This window comes from Euleptes europaea, chromosome 14 (assembly GCF_029931775.1).
Source record: "Euleptes europaea isolate rEulEur1 chromosome 14, rEulEur1.hap1, whole genome shotgun sequence".
In the NCBI taxonomy this organism is placed as follows: Eukaryota; Metazoa; Chordata; class Lepidosauria; order Squamata; family Sphaerodactylidae; genus Euleptes; species Euleptes europaea.
The window spans coordinates 37,005,872-37,022,856 of NC_079325.1; the positions used below are offsets into that span (position 1 = coordinate 37,005,872).

Genomic DNA, 16,985 nt, shown 5'->3' on the forward strand with positions numbered 1-16,985 from the left:
AAAAAGAGGAAATTACATTTAATTTTTCCATGACACACTGAAGAGAAAAACTGCCACATCTCTCACACAATTGACCAATCTACCTGACAGCAGATAACGCAGTATCCGCTTCTCAAAAAGTGTCTTTAGCTGCTCTATCCAGGAAGTGTCATCTACTCAAAATGCAACTGAAGAGAAAGTCAAGGATCTTCCTGCTTCTTCCTGCCTTCATAGCTGTCTCTCCCCAATCTTGACTATTCCTGTGGCCTGAATTTCATTTCTGAGCGTTTGTAGGAATAGTTGTATCCTTTGCCAGAATTCCAGTTCACACCATCAGCAAAAGAGGAGTGAGCCCCAAGCCAGTACATCCCATTGAGGTTGCTGTGGTGACAGTTGTTGTACCACCAGGCTCCTTTGTAAGTCACAGCACATTTATTGTTGCCAGGATCCTGCTGTCTGTCTTTGGTGGAGAAAGGCATGCTGTTGTGGTAAGTGAGTGAATCACCTGCAAATGACAGATTACATTCTTGTTTACGGTAGACTGCACTGGTTCACACATACATACATGTCCATTACGTGATCAGCGCAGAAGCTAAGGTTGCACAGATCAGTTCCCCAAAAACCTTTGCATCACCTCTGGTTCAAGGTCTTCCAATGGAATTAGTTCATACATTTAGATCCCAGTCATCTAGAGCTTATTCACATGTGCTTGAACATCAGCTGGTTTCTCTTAATTTTATGTCCGGGTGGTAGACATCTGAACTGATTCCACACACAAAAGCCTAATGTCTGGAGCCATTTGAAAGTGCTACCTGGATGGACACAACAGCTGAATACAGAAAAATGTGAACTACATGTTTTCATTCTACAAGAATGTATCACCTCTGAGATAGTAGTGTTTGGTAGAAGAGGTCTTGATCAGGGCCCCATATGTAGGCTGACCATACATACCGTTTTGAACGGGACAGTCCCATTTTTGTCATATTTCCTGGTCGTCCCATCTTTTTAATTAAAATGTCTATTTTGTACCATTTTGAATAAGCCAAGCCAGTTTTGTTCCCTCACCCTCACCACACAGCTTTATTTTACACTCGGAAGGAAAAGGCACAACTTTCCAGTTATGGGTGGAAACAAAAAGTGGCCCATCAATCAACACGTTCCCACCCGCTGTGCTGTTGCGAGCCTCTGAAGCTGCATGCCAAAAAAGGCACAAGGCTTGCCTTCCCCTCCCCTCTGGCCACCTCGGGATCATTGCGGCTAGTTTCTGAGAGTGGGTGAAAGCAAGGAGGTGAAGCCCGGATGCACTAAAACGAATGACAGGCTAGCCGATTAGTAACAATAGGAGAGGATGCACAGCCCATTGAAGATAATGGAAGCCTGGGTTGCCAATTGGCTTGCATGAGCTCCATTGAGCTTATTGCTTGAGCTGCATACATTACAGCACAAAAAGAGTTGCAAAGAAAATGTGGAATGGATTTTCCAGTAAGGTCTTTAAACCCAGATACACTACTCTGGGACTGGAATGACAGCCCATGGGACTAGCACAAGCGTTCTGGGACCAGAATGACAGCCCCCAGAGTGGAATGACAGCCCCTGGGATGAGCAGAAGTGTTCTGGAACTGGATTGATAGCCCCAGGGTATGTCAATCCAATTCCAGAAGTGTTCTGGGACTGGAATGACATCCCCCAAGATGGAATGACAGCCCCCAGGACTAGCACAAGTGTTATGGAACTGGAATGACAGCCCCCACCCCAGAGTGGAATGACCAGCAGTCTGTTCACACAGTGACCAACTGGGTGCCTCTAGGAAACCCACAAACAAGATGATGCAGCAGCATTCTCCTGCCTGTGTTCCAATGCACCTAATATAATAGGCATGCTCATCTGATCCTGGAGAGAACAGGTATGCATCATGACCAGTATCCATTTTAACTAGTAGCCATGAATACCCCTCTCCTCCATGAACATGTCCACTCCCCTCTTAAAGTCTTCCAAGTTGGCAGCCATCACCACATCCTGGGGCAGGGAGTTCCACAATTTAACTGTGCATTGTGTGAAGAAATACTTCCTTTTATCAGTTTTTAATCTCTCACCCTCCAGCTTCAACAGATGAACCCACGTCTAGTATTATGAAAGAGGGAGAAGAGCTTCTCCCTGTCCACTCTCCCTGTACCATGCATAATTTTATAGACCTCTATACTGCCTCCCCCTTAACTGCCTTCTTTCCAAGCCAAGCAGCCCTAAGCATTTCAACTGCTCCTCATAGGGCAGTTGCTCTAGTCCCCTAGCTTGCTGGGGGTAAAGGGAAGATGACTGGGGAAGGCACTGGCAATCCACCCCGTAAACAAAGTCTGCCTAGGAAACGTCGGGATGTGACGTCACCCCATGGGTCAGGAATGACCCGATGCTTGCACAGGGGACCTTTACCTTTTGAGAAATATAGTGATTAGCTAAAACAACTATAATATAGTGAAATGTTGTATGTAGTATAAAATAACAGTATTATTTTTAAACTTCTCAATTTGATTTTAGCCAGTTCCCCTCTACGTCGACATAAATTTTTGCATGGGTTCTGTCACTGAAGAAGCTCAATATGTTTGGGTAATAAAACTTTTTTTTATCATCATGCTTTTTCATGATTACAGAATATTACATAACCCCTGTCCAATTTTTTCCATCCCAATGTCCCGTTTTTGTCTCAAGGAAATATGGTCAGCCTACCCATAGAGGAGTGCAAATAGAGGCTGATCCTGTATGAAGTTGTAGGAGTTATTGCTTAGAATGAGAAAAGAATAGTTAACCGATTTTTAAAAGTGTGGCATTCTTTGTGGACAGTCCATTCCTTACTACAAATTCAATTCAGATGTTGCAAACAAATCTGGCTCGTATGTGGTTAAACTTCAGGCCCATGTGAACCTTCCTTCTTTCCCTATGTCAAGACTGAAGATGGAAGTCCAATTAATTCCAATTAGCAGTGAAGTCCAAATGAGGGCATGGCCCATAACTGAGGCTAGTGTCACACACAAGTTAATTCCACATAATATGGATTCTCCATATTGCTTTCATAGCTGCTGCAAATGTGGGATTTTCCTTGCACTTTCCTACCACCAGCCCCTTGTGGCCACCATTTTCCCCAATGCAACACTGAAATGCTTTTTGAGGGCTTTTTAAAAACAACAACTGGTAATTGCTATAGCATACTAGTGTGAGCATTATAGCACTAGAACAATTACCATTTTTTCCCCAAAAGTCCTCCAGTGGAATGGTATGGCATGGCTAGGAAAATTATTATTATTATTATTTATTGCATTTATATCCTGCCCTTCCCGGCAGGCCAGGCTCAGAGTGGGTTACAACAAACATCATACATCAAAATGGCACCTGCAAGAGGCTTACAGCAGGAATATTGTGCTGATGTGTGTACGGGGGACTGCTGAAAATGTGCAAATTCCTGTCCAGATGGCATGATAATGCACTTGGACCGTTTTCTTTCTTAAAAGATTGGGGTAAAGCAGGTTTAGGAAAGAACATAGCAAGGCCAGGGAAAAGCCAAAAAAGAGGCAAATTAAAGCACAACATCATGTGAATTCTCCATCTATATGTAGGATTTTTAACCACCATTGAATCCTGGTTAAGAACCCTAGTTATTGTGAAGGAAAATAATCCTAAACAGTCCAGGCAATCACATGTCAAGACCACAACTCATTGGAGTTAGATGAAGATTTCTGTCTTCAACTAACACAGAGTATGAGAGGAGGGTAGGACAGAAGGAGGCATGGAACACACAAGCCTGAGTTTAACCAGGGTTGTACCTGTCTCAGACAATCAGGGTTTGTGTATGTGTGTGACAGCTGAATGCACCTTAAGCCTACAGCAAACTGCCTTTTCGTTCTTCACTTTAACTCTCCTATGGCCATCTCCACTTGGTTTTGAGGACAGTTTGATACATTTGGTAGAAACTAGTTGCAGTTGATAAGGCAGCTGCAACATTCCTTCTCCGAAGCATTATAGTTTTCTCTTCTGACTGTAGCAGAGTCCAAAAAGTCAACAGCCACGTACCTGCAGTGCCCCCAAGGAAGGCTCCAAGTGCCAGACGGTACTGATCTGCCTCCCCTGCAATTCTGAAGGACTGATATTTGGCCATAGTGTGTGTGTTGTCAAAATCAGTGAGATCAACACGCAGCTCATTTTCTCCTATCCAAAATAGAAAGATATTATGTTGCTACATTCAGAGTCTGCAGTAAGAACATCCTCAATTCCAGAGACAGATCAAGGAACTAATCCAGTCACAATCTATCAAGAACCTTTCATACAAGGTTTGCTGAAATGTGCATGGGATTGCTCACAAGTGCATAATTCTGCTTGTGCACTACATACTCTGTTTTTCAACAGTGCCTGTGCAAGGCTGATTGCTCCATGGACTGTACCCACAGGAAAATGCAATCTCTCATCTTACTTTACATAAAATTAAATTACATAGAACATTTCAACATAAATACCGTATATTAAAAAAAGACACAGGTTATTTTTCAGGATATAAGGCATTCAGGATATAAGGCACTGTGTCCTGTCTTCCAGAAGAACAGATTCATGTCCAAGTGGAATTTTAAAAACTGAAACCCAGGAACAAAAGAAGAAATAGGTGGGATATTGCTGAACATTCCCTGGGAGTTGTTGTGAAAGAGGAAAAGATTTGGGAAACTCACAGCCCATTCCTGAGCTGGCAGCGTGCAGAGTCAGCGGGGGAGAGGCTTTTTTTGTTTTCAACGGGGCTAAAAGCCCCATTGAAAACAGCAAGGCTGCGCCTACTAAAAAGCAGGCGCAGCACTGCTGTTCCCGGCACCAGCGTAACAGGCTGAACCGTGATAGGAAGCCGCCTAACCAGTGGCTTTTCCCCGAGCCCCACCCCGGGAATGCCCCCCTGCACCGGCGTGGCCACTGCACCAGAGCCGCCCTCCCCGCCAGCGTGTGTGTAATCTCGTGATTACACACACTTATGCTGGCGGGGAGGTCACACCATTTCCTAAAGAGATTCGGCAAGAATCTCTGGAATGGGCTGATGGACTTTCTGCTGAAGCCTTTCCACTGGGACGACATCTTATGCAATGGTTACATCTTGGCCCACTCCTGAAGTGACACATTACTGAACTGCCTGTATCAAAATATATAGAGGATGTATTGATGCCCCCCCCCCAAAAAGCATAGATGGCTTTAAAAAGGGATTGGACAGATTGGACTCTCTGTGGGTGCATCCATTTTCTTGTTCTTGCTACAGAGCATCCAACTGTAATCTTGCCGAGAACGTTAGGGCCTATAAGGAACCCAGCTATGAAATCCTCTGTACACAATGAAATAATGAGACTTCGGAGCTCTCTGACTAGATGATTACCTAGTTCTGAATCTCAGCAATTTGTCCTGTGGACTATTAACATTTGGGCCTAGGTTTGTCATCCAGCCATAGACAATAATGGTAAAGAGCAGTGAGGACTTACCTCTGTTTCCCTATGCTATATGGGAAATGTCGGTGGGGGGGAGGTATTTGGCTAGGGTTATGCCTGCCTCATAAAATATACCCCCCAAAACTAGCTTCATCCCCATTTTGCTTGCAATAAGCAACTAGAGGTTTGATCAGGCCAATTTCTCCTGCCACAATTGGTTTCCCTTTTTTCCCTCTTTAGCTGATGCTCAGCTGTAGGTCCTAGAACCTAACCATGATGCTCATCATTCACTGGTCCATTTAAGATTTTTTTCTTCAATTTATAATCAAATATCCAGAAATCCTCACCTGGTCTGTGGCTGGCCCTGTTTCACTGCCCTACTGCTAGGCATGGTGCTGTCATGTTTGCCAAACTGAGTAATGATTGTAATAAAAGAGAAAACCCCAGTCAGCATGAGGGTGAAATGGAAGGTGGTATGCAGTTTACCTAATGAAGTCAAGAGGTGAATGTTGTCATTCCCCAGCCAGAATTCAGTGAGTTGGCTTCCAAATCCTCTCTTGTAAGAGTTCCAGTCCCGGTAAAAATCCACAGAGCCGTCAGCCCGTCTCTGGAACACCTGCAAGGAAGAAAGATGACTTTTCAGTTTGATCTTCTCCTAACAGTGGCATGAAATATAATGGGGGTGGTTGGGGGATAATAGATACCAGAAGAGGGTATTAAGGAAAACAGGTACTCCCCTGACACCATGGTTCTATGTTGTGCCACGGTGGCTTCTGCCACTCTCTCAAGGGTATGGAGAGAGAAGAGAAGCCCCAAGTTCCCTTTTCTGTCCAGAGACCACAGTGACTGAGGGAAGAATAATATTGTAATAATTCAAAGAAGAATCACACTGCAATCCTAAATACAGTTACATCCTTCAAAGTCCATTAACTTCAATGGATTTAGAAGGGCATAACTCTGGTTAGGGTTGCAATGTGTCCCTAAAGTAAAAAAAAATTATATAACAATATTTAGTTGTACTCTTCCACTGGTAGGAAATCTTCAGATAGAAGTTACAGCTGGTCTGTTGAATAATTATATACAGCTATTCCCTTGAAAGACTGGATATTTTGGAATAAGGCAGAAAGCATCAAATGTGAGAAGACTGGGAATGTGATGAATTTATAAAGATCTGGGAGAGGTATAGATAAGTATTCATGCAGGGGGTTGTTTCAAGTTCTTCAGCAATCTATTATAAAGATTGTTCTGTGGCAAGGACAGCGAGCAATTCTTTTTCTTATAAAATTAAGGAACAGTGGACGTTGATGCTGGCAATCAAATGGTCCACTGTTCCTTAATTTTAAAAGGCTTTTCAGGGCTATATCACAGATTTAATTTTCTACAACTAATTTACAATTCTAATTCCAATCTATTTTTGATATACACTGAAGGTCAATTTCTGTTTTCCCCTGAACTTATCAATATCCAGTGATGCCTTCATTATTACTGTACAGGGAAGATTCAGAGGGAAGATTTTAATGTGATTCCAAATTAACCAGCTACTTTTCAATGACGGTGAGATTTCTATTGACATTATTCTTTCCTGGATTCTATTTCACCTTTTTGCACATGTCTTGTTGTGTTATGTATGAGAAACATCTGTTTATCAAATAAAATCACAGTACGTATATAAATTAGACCTTTCCCAAGAAAAAGAATTGCTTGCTGTCCTTGCCACAGAACAATCTTTATAATAGATTGCTGAAGAACTTGAAACAACCCCCTGCATGAATACTTATCTATACCTCTCCCAAATCTTTATAAATTCATCACATTCCCAGTCTTCTCACTTTTGTTGATTTTATACCTATTTGGTCGAGATGCAAGAAAAGCAGTCATTTTTTGAAAGAAGTACAGGAATTAATGTGAGGACCAGACTTGTATTTTAAAAATTCTTGTATTAAAAAATTCTTAATATTGGAGGACCAGAAAAAGACCCCCTACTGAGAGACTGGCCTCTGAAGACATGGCATATTATGAAAACGAGTACAGTTATGATAATTTATCATAGTTTATTAGGTAGATTGAAGGCAAGTCAGAAAAATCTTTTCTGGACTTCAGCATATGGCACACAGTCAGATAATAATGAGGAATACTTACATAGCTCCTTTCAAAGGATTCACATACATTATCTCAACAGTCTTTCCCATCCAAAATAGGCAGCTTGAGCAAATTTTAACTTTGTCCTGCTTAGAAAGTAAAGGGCATAAGACTTATAGCCACTCCTAGGAAGAAAAGGAGCCAATCTCTTCTTTTCCTTTCAAACTGAACTTACAATCCAGCCGCCTCCCTCTGTGTCCATGTCGCACAATACAATCAGGGGCACACAGTCCTGGGGGTAGATGGTGTACCAGCCGCTCAGGATCACCCCCTTGGCCAAGAGCTCTTTGCAGTTCTTTGCCCCTAGATGGAAGAGGAAAGCAGTATTCGCGGAGGGAAATTGTACCATAAATCACAGATTTTTTGCTTTGTGGCACAGCCAGCAGAGTATAAAGAATCCCAGTTTGGAGAAAAGAACTGGGCCCTTGGAAGAAACAAAAGTCTCAGGAAATGGCACTCTCTGATCTCCCATCAGCTGGATCAATATTGGGCTGGGGGAAACAAAAGGTTTGTGCTGAAAGTCACCAACGTCTGGCCAACTGAGGCAAGAGAACAATGGTCATGGGTCAAGCAGCTTCTGCTGCCCAGAGCACTCAGAGCCCAGAGTACAGGCTGTGACATTTTAAATGTGAAGAGGTTCTGGGAAAACACTTACCCTGTTTACAGTGGAGGTCATTCAGCTCCTTCTCTCCTGCGTAAAAGGACACAGCAAGAGAAGGAAAGCAAATCAGACTAGAAAAACAAATAACTACTCTGCCCTACCATTTTCCATCCTACAATTCTCTGGCCTTTTATGCAGGGACATTTCCCCGCAGTCACCCCTGCTGATTGCTTTGGAGCTTCCTTTTGATTATGCATGCTTTTCCCAACTATCAGAGGGCGCCTCACTCTTCCCATGTGTTTTGCCTGCATTTTCCAGATTCTGTCTAAAACGGCATCTGGAAAACACAGGCAAAATGCACGGGGAGAGTGAGGCAACCTCTGACAGGAGGAAAAGGCATTCATAATCAGAAGGAAGCCAAAAGAGTAATGGAGGTCTGGGGACCCAGGGCATACAGTTTTGCAGGGAGGCTGCAGCAATTTGACCCGTGTTACTGCAGGCAGGCGTCTCCTGCCAGGAGTTGGCATAGAGGAACTGAACATACAGGCTGGAAACCAGGTGGTGACTGCGTTGGGCTGAGGGCAGAGACCTGCGTTGGGCTGAGGGCAGAGACCGGCTGGAGAGGCACTTGGCTAGAATGCTGTGCCTCGGAGCGGGGCTGAGAGGAGAAAAAAATGCACTGAGGTGGAGAGAGCCAAATGCAGTCAGCTCCTTGAGTGAAAAGACCTTGCAGGGGGAGTGCTAACTGAAAGGGGCTAGCAGGGCATGCATAATTAGAGGTGGCTGCTAAGAAAGAGGTTGCAAAGCGACTTTTTGTAGTTGAATCTTGGATTTGGCCATGGATGACCAGGCATTTTAAACTGTCACAGTAAGGGTGGAAGGAAGCCCCTACTTCGGGTGACCCTTCTTATGAAAGAGAGCAGGTAGAGGTCTGGGAAGGGCTGAACAGTTCTTCCCCAATACAGTCAAAGGTAGAACACACAAAAGCAATGAAACCCAAATGTAAAAAAAAACACCTTTTTGTTTTCTCCCCCACCCTTTTTTTCCCCAAGGAGAGAGAGTACATAGTTGCTATTAAGTTCTAAAAAGCTGGTGGATATCCATATGATAGAGACAAGTTATATTAAGAGCAAGCTAGAATATATAAGGGAGAAGCCTTAAGAAGTCTGGCATAAATGACCAAAAACAGTATACACTTTGTATTAGGTGGTAGCATTCATAAAGCACTGAGATTTTATTAACAGGAGAAAAAGGCTGACCACTGTAAGAAGAGGGGGGAAATTGGGGAAAGGGTCTATCTCCCCTCCCCCTTTTCCTCTGTAGTCGAAGATGACGGGGGGAAAGGACCAAACAGAAGAGGGTGCCTCAACAGGTCAGAGATCTGTAGAGAGGCCAAGTTCATGGAACAAAAACAATCCATTCTAACAGAATAAAGCTACAATGGCCCATGTATGTTTGAGTCCATAGGCATATTACAAAAACATGCAGTTGTCACAAAACAGATAAATAATCCTGAAAAGAAAGCGTTACTAATTTCTAGAAGAGGCGAGGGTGAGAACAAAAAGGAAAAAAGTGCCTCTATGCATGCACAGAGTGCTATTGGGCAATGGGAGGGAAAAATCATTTGACTTGCAGAGAAAGGCAAATAGCAATGGTGGTGAGGCAAAAAACAACCTTGAGACTAAAGGGAGCAGGACAAGAACTCTGGGGCTTGTCCCCACCCCCATGATACTTGAAGAATATGAAATATAAGCTGAATACTATTGTAGTAGCACCACATAATTCAAAAAGGAAGGAAGCGTCCAAAAATGACTTAAACTGACTTGAAAGAAAATAAGGGATACAATGGGTCACCTAAGTCCCATTTTACACAAACTGGTCAACAAATAGAGAGAAGGGGAGGGAACCCCCAAAAAGATGTATCTCTCCCCCCACCCTTTATTATCAGAGGGAATGACTGGCAGGGTGTCCCACAAAAAGGAGAAAAAAACATGTGGCAATAATTTTGATTAGATGTCCTAGGGGGAAATAAACACAATTGATAGCATGAAGAAATGAAAGTGTTAAACACCATGTGATGTATTTATGTGAGAATAAATGGTCATAAGAGAGACAATAAAAGGTGATGTTGCTTCTGTGCATGTACAGAGTGCTATAGTGGGATGTAGGTAGACAAAAGGTAATGATGACTCCTGTAGAGAAAATGTTATGTTTGCATGAGACCACTGCAACTCTCTGACCACACAGAGTGGCAGGAACACAACAGCAATCCAAAATAAACAGATTAAAAGAGACTAAAAGGGTTGATCTTTCCTAAAATTTATATCACAGAAGAACTTTAACAAGACTTTCATTAATCCATGGTACCTTAAGGAACAGCTCACTCGCTTGCTCACTCCTGCTCATTCTACTTGAAGGTTTTTTGCTGAGTCACTCCACAAGTGCTCTAAACCGGATATCCTAGTGAATGCAAAAGATGGGAAGAGGGGTTTACTCACCAAAAGTTGCAGGGCTCCCTGGCTCTCCTTTGTCCCCTGAGAATGAAAGTGTAAACACATTGGTTACTTGGTCTCGTGGCCTCCAAATGGCTAGCAGTCCCATGGGCAGCACTGCCTGGGTTGGATTCCTTTGGAGGAGAAAAGGACTAGAGTCTTACTTATTTATTAAAATGTCTGGAGATTCTGGGGGTGAAGCCTGAAGAGGGTGAGGTTTGGGGATGGAAGGGACTTCAATGGGGTAGAATGCCATAAAGTCCACCTTCCAAAGTGGTCATTTTCTCCAAGTGAACTGATTTCTGTCACCTGGAGATCAGCTGTAATAGCGGGAGATTTCCAGTCACCACCTGGAGGTTGGCAACCCTATATAACAGGCATGCTCCACTGATATTGGAGAGAAGAGGTATGCATCCTAACTAGTATCCATTTTGACTAGTAGTAATGGATCCTCCAGAATCCTCTATGAACATGTCCACTCCCCTCTTAAAGCCTTCCAAGTTGACAGCCAGGTAGTGGCCTGGAGTTCCCCCAGAAGGACAACTGATGTCCAGGCTACATAAATTTCCCTAAAGGAATGCAGCAGCCACAGTGGCCCCCTGATGAAACCATCCCCCTCACAGAATCAGTGGGGGGTGCAGGATAGCAGAGGCATCCAGCTAGGGTTGCCAGGTCTTGCTCATTCCCCTGTAGCTTTCCTTAATGGCTGATTTGGGATGGTTTTATCCAATTTTATTTATTGTACTCGGTTTTATCCAAATGTATGTTCTTCCTTTTCATATGCCAATAAAGGCTTGTGTTGTTGTGGGTTGCCAGGTCCCCCCTCTTGATCGGCAGGAGATTATAGGGGATGAGGCTGGGGTGGCTGCATGTGTGCACACGGGATGACATTACTTCCGGAAGTACTTTTAGAAGTACCACATTGCCACGGCCACTTTAGCACTCAAACCCCCAGAAGTGATTTCATCGCATGTGCACATGGTCACAGCTCTGGAGCAGCTGGGTGGATTGGCAGGCAATTGCCCACCAAAACCAGCCACCTGGCAATCCTACATCCAGCTGAAGTAAGGGAGCTGCGGGATGTGTCGCTGTTAGAAGCTTCTTTGGTGGAGCAGGGGTGTGCCTGCCAGCACCAACATCCCTACAGCAGCATCGGGCCCTCATCCAGGCCTGGTGGGGCAAAGCCAGCCCCGCTCTGCTGAAAGGGGCAGTTCCACGAAGGATGCAGCTGCAACAGTGCTGGCATGTTCACTTAGACAAGAGAAGGGATCCTGAGAGGGCAGAGGTGCAAACAACCTGGAGAAAAAACTATCCCGCCTCTTTGACAGATACTTAATGGGATGCTATTTACCAGGTGATATTACTTACCTCCATGCCATGCAAAACTTCAACTGCCACTTAACTCATTAAACATCTAAGGGGCAGGGCATTTTTCTCCAGGTGGGCAGGGCATGGCTGGGAAACTGGGCAAGGACTGGGGATAAAAGGGACCAAGAAGAGGGGGATGAGGAAAATGGAAGGAGAGAAGAGGGGGGAGGAACAGAAAAAGAACTAAAGAGAAGGAACAAAAAAAGGAATAAGGGAGTCAAAGGCCAAGATGAGCTCTGATGAAAGAATTATGGCACTCTCTAGTGGTCCCAGTGGATCAAACGATGGACTTCGTATATATGTTATGGATTAATTGTTAAAGATGTGCCTATAGCTGCAATTGGTCCTGGTGTTTCTTTGTGGAGGTATTATTATTATTATTATTATATTTTATTTTGTCATTGCCTCCTAGTAGGCAACAAGGAACCAAAGAACCTAGGAGAAATGGAAGTCCTAAATCAGCTACAGAGAATGGATGTTCTAGGACTTGCATTTCTCTTAATCTTTATGGTATGCCATAAGAAATGAACCGATGAACTCTGACCATGAAAGCCTTCGACAATATTAAGAGAAACTGTTTGATAGTTGCCTTTAAAGGCACTAAGGCGGGTTGGGAATTGAGAAAGGGGTTGGGGTACTGTTGGCTGGTGTCCTCCTACAGGTCTTCAGATTGGATTCATATCCCTAACACTAATTTGAGGTTGAGTGATATTTTGCACGAAATTTAAATTTATTGTCTGAATTTTGGTGGGAAGAAATGCCTTCACAGGAAGGGGAGGAGATAACATTACATTACTTAGATGTAATGTGAAAGGATATGGCAGCACACCCTTGCTGAGCTTCTTCCTCCTCAGACTCCACCTTCCCCAGGCATTGCCCTCAAATCTCCAAGAATTTCTCAAGACAGTGGTAGCAATCCTAGTTGTAATTCTGGGAGAACTCCAGGCCCCACTTTGAAGTTGGTAATCCTAACCTGAAATGTAACATTGCTACCATTGTTACATTAGGGTTGCCAACCTCCAGGTGGTACCTAGAAATCTCCCGCTATTACAATTGATCTCCAGGCAACCAAGATAAGTTGTCCTGCAGAAAATGGCTGCTTTGGATAGTCAACTTCATTGAGGTCCCTCCCCTCCCCAGGCTTCACCCCCAGGTATTTACAAGCCCAGAACTGGCAACCCTTTGTAACCTATAAGGGTTTCTGGATCAGGCTTGTTCATTGGTCTTGGCAGTTGGGAGCCTCCAATGTGGGTGGTCCTTGCTGGCTATGGCTGCCTTCCCCCGATCCCTCTTCACCCTTGCCTTGCCACATCTGGGTGAACTACTTCCCTGCCCAGCATTCCACACAAACTGGGTATTTACAACATGGTTTCTGGGCCAGTCTCAACCCCAGAATCTAGTTTTTAAACAAAACTGACACCCACATAATTACCTACCTGTTGCGCCATCAGGGCCTGGGTCTCCTTTGGGCCCTGTTGCACCGGGAACCCCTGGACCTCCTCGGAGGATGGCGAACTTCTCATCACCGTTCCGGCACATGATACTCACATCTGCAGAGAAATTGTGATATTTGCCATAAAGAGCAACCTGCTGACATGAAGCATATCCAGCTAAGCATGAGCTCCAGAGGCGTTAATCCACATATTATTTACATCATTTATAGTCCATCTTTCTCACTTGGACTCAGGGCGGATTAACACAGAGTGAGTCAATACAATCGACAGGATGGGGTATACAATGAACAGTAGGATTAAGTTTGTAGAACCAACCAACCAACCAGATATCTAAAAACAGAACTGAAGCAAAACATAAGTCTTAACATGACACATTAAATGATACAAAATTACACGAAACTAGGGGGTCACAGAGGGAAGTGAGAAGTGAAGGAAACAGAGAAGTGACCGAGAAAAGAAAACAGAAAAGAAATACAATTTGTACCTTCAGTGGATGGAAAACCTAATACATGACTTTCTTCATTGCACTTCTATGCATCGTTTGCAACTGTGGATTTTTGTATTACTGTCATCTTGTGCAACGGTGGTAGAGGCTTTATTCTCCCTTGTATGTGAACATTGTTGTTTATTAGCATGTTGTATTCCCTTTTTGTGGGGTATTTTTTGTAAATTTGTTTCCCAATAAGAACTGCATGTGTGCATTTTGTGTGGCTGTTTATGCTTCTTTGTTCCTTGGCTATTTACAAACAAAACATTTAAATAGCTACCTTTCTACCGGTAGGACAGGGGGGGCCACAGGAAGGAAACAAGGTTGGAAGGGGGCCAAGGAAAAAGGTTGAGAACCACTGGCATAGACCATAGTCCCCTAATAACTTATCAAAGTAACTTTTATTACAGTGCAACTCTATTGCCTGTGTATAAAAGCTCTTTTGAATCATTCAGTTTTGCATAATTTGAGGAAAGCCAGGAGAGAGGGAGCCTTCCTGACCTCCTCAGGCAGGCTATTCCATAAGGTGGTGGCCACAGCGGAGAAAGAACATATATGTGCAGTTGTTGATTTTACCCATTTGCAGGTTGGCACCTGCAGACGACTTTGCTCAGATGATCGCAACTGTTGTGGTGGAGCACAGAGGGAAAGGCAATCTCACAAACATGAGGGTCCAAGGCCATGAAGGGTTCAGTATGTAATAGCCAGTACCTTAAATTAAGCCCAGTAACTGATGGGCAGCTAGTGGAGTGACTGTAGAATGGGAGTAATATGCATGCTCCATCTAGCTCTGGATAATAGCCGAGCTGCGTCTTTCTGCACCAACTGGAATTGATTATGAGGGAAGACCAACATACAGTGCATTACAGTAGTCTAGTATGGATGCCATGGTGGTGTGGATCCGGGTGGCCAGATCAGCTGTATCAAGGTAAGGGGCCATCTTATGGGTTAGGCTAAGTTGGGAGAACGGCTTTTTTGCAGCTGTGTTAACTTGCTTCTCCAGCAATAACACTGGGTCCAGTATATCCCCAAGGCTCTTCACTGAGTCTGCAAGGGTCAGCTGAATGCCATCAAAAGTGGGGAGCACAATGTCCTTCAAGGTCTCTGCCTTCTCAACCAACACTACCTGCTGCAAGGCAGAAGCGTGGTACAAACCCAAAACCTTTGTTGATTTGTGAGGGAATGCTGTGCCTGGAATCTGCTGCAAGCAAAGCAGGGGATCTACCACTACAGAGCCACAGCCTGTTCCCAGAGTAAGTGAATAGGGTGTGTAAACAAAATGGTGTATCAGGAGAGCGGGTGGTAGCGCAATGACCCCTTCTCTCATACCCAGGTTGGAATCCTTACTCTGACACAGAAGATCGCTGGGTAACCCAGGATCAGTCACACACTCTCAGCCTCACCTACTTCACAGGGTTGTTGGAAGGATAAAATGTATGCCACTTTGAGTTCCCAGCAGGGAAGAAAGTAGGGTATGAATGAAGCAAATAAATATCAAAATCAACTCACACTCAAGGTTAATACCTGACCTGCCATGCATGCGATTTTGTATTAAAATGTGTGTTCATATTCTTTTTCATTCAAATATTTAAAAAGAAAAATAACTGGATTTAGGATGAGGTTTTTTTAGGGTGCAGAATTACCACTAGGCCCAAAGACCTGTACTTATTTTTAAACACTTCTTCAAAATATAGTTAAATGCTAACTTCTGAAAATTAGTAACATTCAAGAGTTTGTGAATGAAAGACAATGGAAATGTAACCTGATGCTAAACCGGAGCCCAATTCCCTTTCAGCTTCCATTACGCAGCAGATCACATCCCTAAGTTATAGCAGATCACCCTGGTCCCAGGTTACCCTGTTTAAGACTCACCTGGACAGGTGTCGGTTGCATTTCCAGGAGCTACTTCTTTCATCAGGCAGAACAGTAAAATGAAAATTTGCTCTGCGTTCCTCCTCATTGCTGCAACTTGGATAACGTTTCTATCTGCTCTGCCTTGAGTATTTAGGAACTGAAAGGGTTGTTTAAAAAAATGAAAGATAAGCATTGCAATACTTCAGAACTCTGCCTCACTGCCGCTTCCCGGGGATTCCCCACTGGCCACACTACAGTTATGTCATTCTTCCTCCTACCAAATTCATTTTAAGAAACAAAACGTAGCCATGAGAGACTGATATGAGGGGCTGGTTTTTTCCCCCTGGTGGGAAGAAAAGCAAATAGAGAAAAACAGAGAGGCAAGGTGGTCAAGATTTCCATAGCACCAAACAAATGCACACTCAGCAGTCTTCAGCTCCTGACTGCAGCCTTCCATGGCTGCTTTTCATTTAAAAATACCCCCACAAACGATATGAGGAATCACATAACTGCCTGTCATCAAATGTGGCCTGGCCCACAAATGCAGCCTGCAGTTTTTCATTCATTCCTTACATTTCTATCCCAGTTTTCCTTCCAGGAGCTCACGGTAATATGATCCTACTTTTGTTAAGAACATAAGAAAAGCCATGCTGGATCAGACCATGGCCCATCAAGTCCAGCAGTGTATTCACACAATGGTCAACCAGGTGCCTCCAGGGTGACAACCCTGCTGTGAGGCTGAGAAAGACAGTGGTCAAAAACATATGGCTGTTTAGTCTTGCAATTGTCCCTGGAATGTAGCGAATCTCCCTTGTCCCAACGCATGGACACCTCCCTCCCATGGGACCAACCCACTCCCTTGTGGTACATTACCTGGTTTTCCTATCTCACTGTTTCACTTCAACTTGGAGTGTTTGCAGGAGCATTTCAGCATGCACGGGTCGATTCAGCTTCCTTCTGGCATCCCTTCTTCCAAGGCTCACCCCTTGGCAGGCTCTCTCTTCACCTTCGCCGCACAAGAGAAGCGGTGGCAGGGGACTGGCCACCGCCACAGGAGGACAAGGAGGAAGCAAGGCAGAGGGCCTGAGAGAAGCAGCAGCAGAGGACACCTGGGGGCAACGGCCCAGCCGGCAGCTGCCAGATGGCCTTCCCCGGCAGCCAGGCCCTCTACCA

At 44.2% G+C, this 16,985-nt stretch overlaps 1 protein-coding gene across 1 annotated transcript; it reads right to left on the bottom strand.

Annotated features, from left to right (window-relative positions):
- Positions 1 to 203: 203 nt before the first annotated feature.
- LOC130487101 (ficolin-2-like) lies at positions 204 to 15,918 on the bottom strand. Its single transcript, XM_056860491.1, is given in 9 exon segments — positions 204 to 484; positions 4,039 to 4,173; positions 5,904 to 6,033; positions 7,732 to 7,859; positions 8,212 to 8,247; positions 10,656 to 10,705; positions 13,287 to 13,319; positions 13,450 to 13,567; positions 15,831 to 15,918. Coding segments are annotated over 9 exon segments (969 nt in total). The 3' UTR covers positions 204 to 233.
- Positions 15,919 to 16,985: the final 1,067 nt, after the last annotated feature.